Raw genomic sequence first — 11,833 nt, 5'->3', positions numbered from 1 at the left:
CAGGACTTAGGAAAGGTCGGTGTGGCCGTCACCTCACGAGTGTGATGCGCCCCACCTCTGCGCCCTTGAGTCCCAGCGCCCGAGTGCCCCAGGCCTCTCCTCGGGGGCCCGCCGGCACACACCGCGCTCTCAGCAGACCCCCCAGCAGGATTCGAACCAGCACCGACTCGCCTCGGCGCTTTCTCCGAACGGAACACCAGATCACACGGCGCGCACTTCGGCAGCGCTCCAGGCCCACTGGAAAAGGGAAGGAGAGGTTTTGCCGGCAGCGCTGTCACTGACAAAGGCAAGTTTTCGCTCCGAACTTTTCCGCGTTGGGGGAGGAATCGGCACGAGCGGCTCCCTGGACACGGGAGGCCGCGGCCCAGAAGCGCGCGCTCACCGTTCACCGGGCTGGCAGGGCCGCACCGGTGCTCCTCGGGGCGCCGCCGGCGAGGGGACCCCACTCCTCCGCGGTGCCGCGGGGCACATGCGCGACCTGCCCGAGCGACCCTCGGGCCCGAGCACCACCCGCCCTGCCCGCGGGGCTGAGTCCGCCGTCCCGTGCAGGAGCCAAGGGCAATGCGGGCGCCGGCGAGGTGGGGGCGGGGCGGGGCCCGGACGAGGCCAGGGGCATGGGGCGGGGCCACGGGGGCGGGCCCGGGGGCGGCCCGGGGGCGGGCCCGGGGCGGGGCCCGGGCGCCCCCGACGGGCGCCGACTGCCGCGCTCTGGACACCCCAGGTGGACGCTGGGCTGGGTTCTTCTCCCCTGCCCGGGCTGCGAGACCCACTTCCTCTTCCGCGCTCTCAGGCGGCGGAGCCGGAGGGTCCTGGTGGGGTCCCGCAAGTTCCGGCTCCCCGCGAGCCCGGGTCTCCGCGAATCCGGGTTTCCGCGAGTCTGGGTCCTCGCGAGTCCCGGGGTCCGGCGCTCGGGGGGCGGCGACCGGCTGCTCCAGCGGCGCCCGGCGCTCACCGGCCGGACCCGCGCGGGGAGCAGGAGGGGGGCTTCCTGCGGGAAGATGAGGAAGCCCGATGGGAAGATCGTGCTTCTGGGGGACATGAACGTGGGCAAGACGTCGCTGCTGCATAGGTACATGGAGCGGCGCTTCCCGGACACGGTCAGCACGGTGGGCGGTGCTTTCTACCTAAAGCAGTGGCGCTCCTACAACATCTCCATCTGGGACACCGCAGGTGAGGGCGGACACCGCTCGGGGGCCCGCCATCCTGGGGCCCCGCGGCGGGAGAGAAGCCTTCCCCAAGGCCGGGCTGTCCCAGGGCAGGGCCCCTCAGGGCAGGGCAGGACTTCCCCCAAGGCTGGGGCCCTTTGCACAGGGTCCCGCCTTCGCACTGCGTGTGACCCCATCTCCAGATCGGATCAGGTCCCTAGGCACAGTGGGAGGCCGTCCTGGGCCCCTCTCTGTCCCTGCTTGTTCTTTGCTCGGTGGGAAACTTCAGCCTCTCCATGGGTCTTAGGGACATGACAGGTGACACTCCAAAGAGAGAAGCTCCTGGTGTCTGTGTACCCTGTGTGTCGGCTTGGCTCCGGAGCCCCACCATCCTGCTGACGGGAGCCCCAAGCTCATGGACGGGATCTATTTTGATAACCCCCAACCAGCTGGAGGGCTGAGCACGGCTAGTGTAATGACCCCTTCTTCACGAAAGAGGAAGTTGAGCCTCAGAGCTTTCCAGGCAGGCTTTCAGGGTTTGGTTAGAGACCAGGAAGCCGAGCGCAGACCTCCGGCTCAGGGGGACCACATCTGCGTTTCCCACTTCACTTGCCACCTGCCTGATCTCGGCTCCTGTCTGTCCCGGGGCTCTGACGCGGTTTTCTGCAGAAGCATTTTTAAGATAGCAATGAATTGTTTTTAGTACATGCAGTTTTTGTGATTTTTCCAAAAGAACGCATCACAGGGTCTTGATTCAGGCTTTCGGTTTGTTCACTCTGCAAAAATGCACTGGTAAGGACAGTCCTATCCGAGGGTTCCTTCCCCAGGACGAGGGAGAGGGCGTTTGAGGTAAATAAAGGCGCTGAATCGCTGGGCGCATTTTCAGTGCGCTTGACTTCCACAGGCCCAGCACTTTCAGAAGTGACGTAAATACCGAAGGTCCCGTCTAGAAAGTTTCGATTGCCAGCCTGGGCATCTGCTCTGCTGGGTAGACAAAATTCAAACTAGCTCCCGGTTTACAGTGGAGTTGATGGAGTTCGCGGATGCCCATCTGCCCTGCTCCGTCCTGCTTCCTTTCGTGCGGCCCCTTTTAGTGCGGTGGTTGATGGCTGACTAAATGATCTGTAGTCACGCTGTGAAGACAGCGTCTCCCACGGACAGGTGTACCCATCCCTGCTCTCTTCTCCAGGCTGCACAGACACGTTCCCAGATGCTTCCCTGAAGCTGATTTTGTAGCACTAAGCGTTTGGTAGGGATGGAGCATAAGCTCCAGAAGTCACTTCACGTTGAAGTGACTTGGCTGCCTGTTTTGTGCGAGGCTGGCCCTGTCAGTCCTTTAGCTGGCCTTCGTTGCTGTTCTTGGTTTACAAGGGGAAGATCAGGATTGACGTTGGGGTCCCCAACTGAGCAGCTTTGTGGCGGCTGCCGTGGGAGGTGGGGTTTCTGGAATGGGAGCTGACCTTTGGTGCCAAGCAGGCTTTCTGGTGTCAAGACTGTGAACTAGCAAAGTAATTTTGGCTGGCCACTTTCTTCAGTGACCAGGACATGACGCAGCGGGGACCCTGATCACCAGAGGATTTTGTAATACAGCAGATGCTGTGCCTAGACATCTTGTTCAGCCCCGGGGACGGCGACTCATTTCCTGGCTCCTGCGTTCTTGTTCCTGAAATCCTTAGTGTGCGTCGGGTCAGGCTCCTGGGGCGGCGGGGGTGGCCAGGCCTGGTCCCCACACAGCTGACCTGTGTGCACACACACAGGGTGACCGAGGCTTGGCGTTGGTGCCGACACAGGCCATCTCTGTGCCTGGCACCCCCGCCACTGTGGGTTGGCTTTTCTGTCTTCCTCTTGAACATCCTTCCCATCCCACAGACATTGTGTCTCAAGCTGTGTTCATTTGACTTTCCATAACCAAGGTGGAGGGTGAGGACCCGCTGGAGGGTGGTTTTAGTGCTGGCCCTGGTCGTGGGAGGTGGGTGAGGGGGGGCCTGGGAGGGTGTGTGCGGTGGCAGACTGTTTTGTAGTAGAGGTGAGAGGAGGGTTGGAGAGACTTACTCTTGTCCTGCCGGAAGCTGGAGCGGGGAGGAGAGGTTTGCTGGGCTGGTTAATAGATACCTGATTCAGGGACACAAGAGGCCTTCCGAAGTGGGCAAGGTCACGTCCACGTCCGGCATGGGGCCGTGGAGGCTGGCAGGAGCTCAGGGGTTCAGACTTTGGTCTGTCCAGGTGCTGTGTGTTCCTCTCGTGGTGCCTTGCTCTGACCTTCGCCTAGTTGGCAGACAGGTGTGGGGCAACCACCCTGAAGGTTTGATACGTTCTGGAAGCCAAAGGTCGTTGCCCGGGGACGAGATGGGCCCCCAGCGGAATCCGCCACCGCTGTCTTGGCCAGAACAGTCTGGATAGATGGTGCCCATCATTGGGTGAAGTCAGCCCAGCCCCTCCTCCACCCGGGGCTAAATACCGCCCGGGGCGGTAGCTTCGTGGGTTTTTGACTCCGGGGGGGGGGGGGGCGGCGAGGGGCAGCAAGGAAGGCAGTGGCGTCATTTCACCCCAGATCATCCAGAGAAACTCCGTCCCCAGAGCCCTGCAGGCTCGCCGCCCCCTCCTTTCCTCGTTCCTCAGGCTGCAGCTTCCGGGGGCGGGTGAGGCTCAGTGTTTCTCCCCCAGGATCCGTCCCTCGAGGACCGGTTTGGACCACTCAGTCCCCTTTCCTCCAGCCTCTGGAAACACGTTCCCTGTTCCCATCTGAGCTCGCAGTGGCAGCACCTTAACGCCCGTGTTTCTACCTGAAGTCTCCATGCCGGGTTGGCGTCCCCTAAAGACAATACGGGTTTCTCTCCCCCGCTCCCGTCTTCCTCCTCCGCCCTCGCTGGCGGGGCTGTTAGATCCGTACTTCTGACGGCCTGCGCACGGCCAGGCAGGCTCTTTCCATCACATGTCTCGTGTGCTTCCTGCCTCTTTCTGTTGCCCAGTTCCAGAGCCACGTCCAGCGTTGTCACAGCAGTCCCCGCTCCCAGGACGAAAATCTGTTTCAGTAGCAAACTTAGTGGCTTAAAAAGCGCAGGTCGGAAGTCCTAAATGGGTCTGACCGGGCTAAAACTGAGGTGTCAGCCGTCTGCGCTCCCTTCTGGAGGGTCCGGGGGAGCCTGTTTTGGCATCTTTTCTAGCTCCCTGCTCGCATCCCGTGGCTTCTTCATCCTCCATCCCCAAGGCTGTGGTGTCTGTCATCATGTCTCTCGGACCGCGACTTGTCAAGCCCCCTCCCCAACATTTAGAGGACCCCATGATTCCACTGGGTTCCCCTGTTTCTCTTGAAGGTCAGCTGGTGAACAACTTTAATTTGTCTGCGATGTTAGTCCCCCTTGCCCCATAGCATAACCTCTTACAGGCTCCAGGGTTTGGGACGTGTCTGCGGGGTGCCCGTGGGGGTGGCGTGTGCCCTTCTGCCGGCCGCAGCCACTGGCCACGTGTGCGATCCTGTGCGTGTTGTGTGTCTGCACATCATATTCCTCCTCCATGAGATGGGGTGGTTGCAGCCGCCACCCGGAGCGCTGCCAGCAGTCGGTGGCTGAACTTGGCCGGTGCTTGAACTGTAGTACCTGGAAGGAAGGGCTCTGTGGGTGTTTGAGGAAGAACCAACCATCTCCTAGCTCTGGGTGCTTCGGACCACGACTGTCACAGTAGGACAAGAGAGGCTTGAGCGGATCCCCTGTAAGTAATTCTGCAGTAAATGGAGAGATCAGAGAGAGGGGGAAATTCAGAGCCGTTGGTGTAATGACTGCATGTTGAGATGTGTTCTTTCCATCCTTAATTGGTTAATGATTTTTATCATGAATGGGTGTTGAGTTTTGTCATATGTTTTTGCCACATCTACGGAGACGATGATGATTCTTTTCTTTTGCTCTGTTCATGGGATATGTCACATTGATTTGAGGATGTCAAACCATCCTTGCATCTCAGAAGTGACGGTTTAAGGTCTTTCTCTTAGATAACTTTGGTGCAACCCAGGAGAAGATGCCACAGGTCTGGGTATGACATTGTGGTGCCCGTGAAGTTTTCTGAGAGGTCTTGGGCCCCGTGGGAGAGCCGAGGGCCTCTGCCCTGTGAGCGTCGGAAGGATGGGGGGGCACACCCACTGGTGAAGAAACCAGAGGAGACGGCCCATCTGTGAGGACCGGGAGCTCCCATCGTCCCCCTTTCCCGGTGTGTAGACGCCTCAGCCCCCAGCTTTCCCTGGAGGCAGCTGCTCCTGGATCCAGGGAGTGACAGGGAAAGGTTGGTGTTGTGATGAGCTGGAGAGTAGCTCTCTTTGACGGGGACCCCACAGTTGCTGATCGCTGACCCTTTGGCCTGGACTGGGAGGACTGTGTAGTTCTGGGAGCCCCGAGAGCGTGGTGCCGAAGCGGATGGACAGCTTGTGCAAGCCGGATCTGAGGTTGGAGGACTCAGATCTCCCTTGACTCTGATGACGTCCGCGCGGCTGCCGATTGGCTCCGGAGGCCCGAACCTGGTGGCCCAGAGCCCAGCGGTTGGTGTTTGTGTGACGGGAGGGCATGTGGCAGACGACATCCCTTCCCAGAGGTCAGCAGACTGAGCTGTCGGCATAGATGAGGTCTTACCGGCCCACAGCCAGGCTGATGCACTTGTAGACCGGCATTCAGTCCTTAGGGAACCCTGGTCACTTAAAAGCAACGGTGGTGGGGGGTTGTGTGGTCCACTCTGAACTGGACTGGGGTGAGGGTTGGGCTTGGACTTAAGATCATATGAGCCCCCACTAAAAACAGTTCTTGGAAAAACATCTCAGTTTACCTCTGAGATCTGGACGCCAAGGCTGCAGAGCCCGCGTGGTGGGTAAGCCCGTGTCTTCGGGGGCGGGTCCCCATCTGTCCCGTTACCGCAGGCTTCAAGGGCTCACCCTCTGGGTGCAGGGCCACGTTTGTAGAATTCCTCTGCTCTCCCGATCGGAAACGGTGGCCGGAATATGAATGCGGGTGGTAAGACAGGTGGAAGGAAAGCCAGGGTTCTGGGTTCAGCGGGGCAGACAAGGCGCCATTATCCTTCGAGACCTCAGCGGACAAAGGACGCCTGTGAACAGTGCGGGGGCTGGGAGGTCGGCCCGGAGTCCTCCTGGAGGGGCTCCGAGGACTCTGGGGGCGGGAGGAGGTATTTTAGGCTCACTCGCGTGGTGCTGATTCCAGAGAATTTAACTAATTGAGGCCAACCATACTGTTAACTCATGCCTGAAGCCCATTTAATGTGTCTGGAGGATGGTCTAGGCTTTCGGATTTCATCTCGGACTTGCCCTCTTGCTTTGCTGTGACTCATAACTTCTCTTTCTGTACAAAAATGTGTACATACAGCTGTCCGCACGCGTACATACAGATGAGCTTAAACGACGGTTCATTCTTTTTTATTTGTATATTTTTAAAATATTTATTTGAGAGAGAGAGACAGTGAGCAGGGAGCCCGACGTGGGGCTCGATCGCAGGACCCTGGGATCATGACCTGAGCTGAAGGCAGACGCTTCACCGACTGAGCCCCCCTGGGCGCCCCATGACTGTTTCTTCTTATGGGAATGGCTTCATCACTGTGACGACAGATTTTCCTGGTCCTGCTGTCAAGTGCCCACTGGCCTAGGAAGATTCCAGCGTTCGTTTCAAAGGTGGAGTGAAGGCAGGCTGGTGGGATTTCCAGATCCACAGAGTGACACAGTGGTGGGCTCCCTGGGTTTTCTTTTTGCCTTATTTTCTCCAGAGTTGGAACTGAAGAAAAGAACAACCCAGAAATGCCCAAGGGAACAGATAAGACAAAATTGAAAGCCCGTTCATTCACCAAAGGATCAGGAAAGAGGTAACCAAGTAAACAACCTCTTAGATATGTATATGTGCATTTATTTACTTATTTTTATTATTTTCAAAAAGATTAATTGTTAGAGAGTGTGCGTACTGTGTGAGCAGAGGGAGGGGCAGAGGGAACGGATCTGAAGCAGATTCCCCACTGTGCCGGTGCGGGGCCGATCCCAGGACCCTGAGATCAGGACCTGAGCGGAAATCCGGAGTCTGACACTCAGCCGACTGGGCCACCCCGGCACCCCCCAACGAACCTTTTAGATGGCAAGTGCTGTAGTCCAGCCAAACACTCAGAAAAGGCTGGGGCACCCCCATCTGTACCATCAAGATCTCATAGGAGTGGGGACTCTCATTCCTGCCAGGAGGTGACGAGCCCTCCCCCTGGGCAGTGCCCGTGGAGGCTGCCCCGGGAGTCTGGCTTCTGCCTCCACCTGTCAGGGAAGGGAAAGCACGTGCCCCAGCCCCCTGGGCCCTACTGGGATAAAGGAACCAGCTCAAAGGGAAGATTTAAGGAAGATCCAGTGTCTCATAGCACAGGGTGGAAATGTCCAGGTTTTAATAAAACAAAACACTCATCATATAAGAACCAGGGAGACCTCCAACTGAGTCAAAAAGGACAATGACAAGAGGCCGGCCCAGAGCGGACAGAGGTGGTCGTGTTACCCTACAAGGGCCTGAAAGCCATCCAGAGCCTGCTTCCGTGAACAATCACGAACCCCTAAACAAATGAAAAAATAGAGGGCCTCAGCAAAATCAAATTTAAAGAAGACCCACATGGAAATTTCTGAATGAAAAAAGTGCCGTAACAAAACAGAAGGCTCCGGGAGCACTCCCCAGCCGGGAGGAGGGGAGAAAGAAAGGAACGGTGTGGGAAGACAGCTGCAAACACGGAGCCCGGAGCACGGAGAGCACAGAGGGAAGTGACCGGAGCCGGGCGGCCAGTGGGGTGGGAGATGGACACCGCGCCGTCCCAGTTCTGGAAGGACAGGAGAAAGGGTGCGGCTCACAGAGTCCCAGAGGAAGTAATGGCCGGGAGCTTCCCGAAGTCAGCAGAGACAGAAACCGGCAGGTTCTAGAAGCCAAGAGAAGCCCAAACAGTATAAATGGAAAGAGATCCTTGCCAAAACGCAACATAATGAAATCCTGAAAACGAAAGACGAGGAGGAAGTCTCGAATGCAGCCGGAGGAGAGGTGGAATCAAAGGGACAGACAGCGGTGTCACATCCGACCCCACGTGGTCAGAAAGGAGGCATCTTTTTCAAGGACTGAGAGCAAAGGAGAAGAACGCTGCTGTCGCATTCTTGGCCATCCTCTGTCCCAGCACGTGACTCTGGAGAGACAGGCTCCATGTCCCATGTGACGCCAGGGTGCACTTGGTTTTCTTCTGTTCCTTAAATTACACAGAGTTGTGGGGTGCCTGGGTGGCTCAGTGGCTTAAGCCTCTGCCTTCGGCTCAGGTCATGATCCTAGGGTCCTGAGATCGAGCCCCGCATCGGGCTCCCTGCTTGGCAGGAAGCCTGCTTCCCCCTCTCCTACTCCCCCTGCTTGTGTTCCTTCTCTCACTGTCGCTCTGTCTCTCATTTAAATATATAAAACCTTAAAAAGAAATTACATATAGCAGAATGCTGTTTTGTGCTTAATACGCTATTTAAGCAAATTGGGGAGTTTTTTTTTATATGGATTTTGTTTAGAAATTAGCAACAAGTTTTGTGTAGGTAATAGTTTTTGTTTTTTGTTAGAATTGTCTAGGTTGTGTTTTATATCTAAGGTTTATTGAATGTTTGCCTCTATGCAGTAAAATTCACTTTTTTTTAGTGTATAGTTAGGAGACTTGACACATACCTAGGATTGTGTGACCGCAATGAAGATACAAACCATTTCTACTGTAGACCACAATCTTGTGTCCCTGGAGTCTCCTCGGCTCACCGCCGGCCCCAGATGGTACCAACGAGTCTCTGTCCCTAGAGTCTGGCCTTCTCTAGACCCAGAGTGTGGGGCGTCTGGAGTCTGGCTTCTTTTGCTTCAGGCGTTTGAATTCCTTGGTGCTGTGGCGTTCATGCCTGTCCGTCCCCCCGCTGGAGCACACTCGGATGGCTTTCAGTTTTGGTGATGATGGACAAAGCCACTGTAAATACGCACATAGAGGTTTTTGCATAAACACTGATTTTCATCTCTCAGGTGAGTGACCCACGAGTAGGCTGGCTGTCTGGGTTTTAGGGTTGGGGGACGTTCCACAGCAGTTGACCCAACGCCGTTGGTGACGAGGTGAGTTTCTGCGCTCGCCTTCGTTTGTCGTGCAGCGTTTCAGAGACCTGGTTTTCACGGACGGACTTGGGAGAGTTTATTACGCAGGTAATTAAGACCCAGCCCCCTTCGCGAGGAAAATAGGCTGCTGCTTGTTTTTCTTGGCTGACTTGACACGAGCACGTGTGGGAAAATCTTAGGGCGGGTTTGTGAATTTTTTTTTTTTTAGATTTTTTATGTATTTATTAGACAGAGATCACAAGTAGGCAGAGAGGCAGCAGAGAGAGGAAGGGAAGCAGGTTCCTGGCTGAGCAGAGAGCCCGATGCGGGGCTCGATCCCAGGATCCTGAGATCATGACCTGAGCCGAAGGCAGAGGCTTAACCCACTGAGCCACCCAGCTGCCCGGGTTTGTTCATTTCTCTGCGGGTGTAACGCGCATGTAACGTGTAACATGTGTTACACACACACGGTGTAGCCTGCGTGTGTCTGGAACCAGGCGGGGCGTTTGCAGAGTGGCCCCTTGCAGTAGCAGACCTAAGAGTTGTAAGGTTTTGGTCTTGATTTCTTTTTTGGTCCACGAAACACACATTTCATGGTTTGTTTTGGTCTCCGCAGCGTTTTTTTTTTTTTTTTTTTTTTAATTTTTTTTTTTTTTTAAATTTATTTGACAGACAGAGATCACAAGTAGGCAGAGAGGCAGGCAGAGAGAGAGGAGGAAGCAGGCTCCTGGCCAAGCAGAGAGCCCGATGTGGGGCTTGATCCCAGGACCCTGGGACCACGACCCGAGCCGAAGGCAGAGGCTCTAACCCACTGAGCCACCCAGGCGCCCCATCCGCAGCGTTTTTTAGAAAGAAGGTCACTTGCGGAGCGCGGTGAGAGCCGCCGTGGCCACGAATCCCTTGGTTTCCAGTGATAAATTATTTCCAGCCAGCATGCAAAATCCAGCCCTTTCTGGAGCTCTCCCTTCCCCGCTGCTCTGAGTGAGCTAACCAAAATGCACGCACTTTCTAGAATTTGCGTCTCAACAGACACTCTGCCGAGCTTGTGTCTCCCTCAGAGCACCTCACCCCTGCTGGTTGATTTGTCCTGTGGACCTGGATGGTGTGGATGGGCAAGGGTGGCTGCCTGCCCTCACCCCGGCCTGCCTCTCGCTGTGCTCGGCTCCCACTTCTGAAACTGCTCAGCTCCTACCACGCCTCCTCTTCCTTTTTAACGGGGATCAGACGGCCTTGGGCCCGTGGGCACAGAGGAGCTTGGCTCTGACCTGTTTGGGCTTGTTGGCGGCAAACTCGAGACCAGACTGGCCCTCGCAGGTGCCGGGATTCGGCGGTGGAGCCGCTCAGGGTCTTCCGTCCTCGCTGGGCAGGTGTCGCTCACGGTCCCATCCGTGTAACGGGGCACAGGTGGACGAGGTAGATAGCGGCTGGTGCGATTCCCGCAACTGCCCGTCTTCTCAGCTTCTCCCTCTCTGTGTGAAGAGGTAGGCTCCGGAAGTTCGTGTCTCATGTCCAGCGCCCAGCTGGTGGCAGAACAGGGGCTGGCATCAGAGTGTGGGGACTCTGTCCTGCTCCTCCCTGCTCCGTGCTGCCTTTCGGTGTCCCGTCTGGGGGTGTCATCTCAGGCCTCCGCTGTTTCAGTCCACCGGGAGGTCGAGGGGGTGCTGGAGCAGAGAAGCGCCCGGGGGATGCTCGCCAGGTGGCTGACGTGCAGCCGGCCGAGCCCGAGGCCCGGACCCTGCGAGCAGCAGAGCTCCGTCCCGGCTCCCGGGGCTCCCGCCAAGCTCCGGGCCTCACAGCGGCTTTGCGCGGCGGGGATTCTGGTGGCTTCCCTCCGCGGGAAGCGAGGCCGGAGGCAATGGCGCTTTGCTGCGCTGGGAGCGGGGCAGGATCGGGCCAGGATTGGAGGCCAGGGGGACACAGACCTAACGCTGTCCTTTCCGTGCTGCGACCCTCCGCGGGCACGGCCGACCCCCTCCCTGTGCGGAGCACCCACGGGTCCCCACTGCCCTGGGAGCAGCACGGTGCAGGCGAGGCTGAGGCCGGAGGCTGGCTGTCCCTGCTCTGGAGGGACAGACCCCGCCCGCACCTGCCCGGTGGCCGGCTCGGTGAGAGCCTGGCCGTGACCGAGCCGGGACAGCTCTAGGACCACAGATGGTGGGGGTTTGCTTCTACAGCCTGTGGCCTCCGTGGCCGGGGTGGGAGGAGCTGGCAGTCAGCAGCTGGATCTCTGTTCCGGAGGAGGGTGGGCTGGGGGGTCTGTCTTCCAACTCAGCCGCCCCCCCCCACCCCTGTGCTCACTCAGCTCCCCGTGCTTGACTCGCTCAGTGGACCTAAAGGACGTGTGAACTGTCCTCATGGCGTCCCCGGTGGGAGGGTGGCCGGCAGGGGAGGCAGATGAGAGCCTGGAGCGCTCAGCCTAATGGAGTGTCCGTCCCGGCCGCAGGGTCTGGGGTCAAGGCCGGTCCCGTGGCTGCGGGAGAGCCGTCCCTTGGCTGGAGCGTTGTTTGGGAAGCGCTGTTTTTCTTTCTTTCTTTCTTTTTTTTTTTTTTGGTAGAGAAACAAAAGATCTTTTCTTTTGTAGCTGCTCCTGTGTTTATT

At 57.6% G+C, this 11,833-nt stretch overlaps 1 protein-coding gene across 4 annotated transcripts in view; it reads left to right on the top strand.

Annotated features, from left to right (window-relative positions):
* Positions 1-312: 312 nt before the first annotated feature.
* The window catches only part of RAB20 (RAB20, member RAS oncogene family), a 27,840-nt gene continuing 16,319 nt past the window's right edge, over positions 313-11,833 (top strand). For 2 of the 4 annotated variants that reach the window (XM_047720397.1, XM_047720401.1), the window contains exon 1: positions 728-1,170. In XM_047720397.1, coding sequence (XP_047576353.1) covers positions 999-1,170 — 172 coding nt within the window. In that variant the 5' untranslated portion in view covers positions 728-998. The other 2 variants (XM_047720398.1, XM_047720400.1) reach the window with 2 other exon arrangements.

Source organism: Lutra lutra, chromosome 3 (genome assembly GCF_902655055.1).
Source record: "Lutra lutra chromosome 3, mLutLut1.2, whole genome shotgun sequence".
In the NCBI taxonomy this organism is placed as follows: domain Eukaryota; kingdom Metazoa; phylum Chordata; class Mammalia; order Carnivora; family Mustelidae; genus Lutra; species Lutra lutra.
The sequence above is the reverse complement of the archived record's forward strand: the minus strand, read 5'-3'. Positions and strand labels throughout refer to the sequence as shown.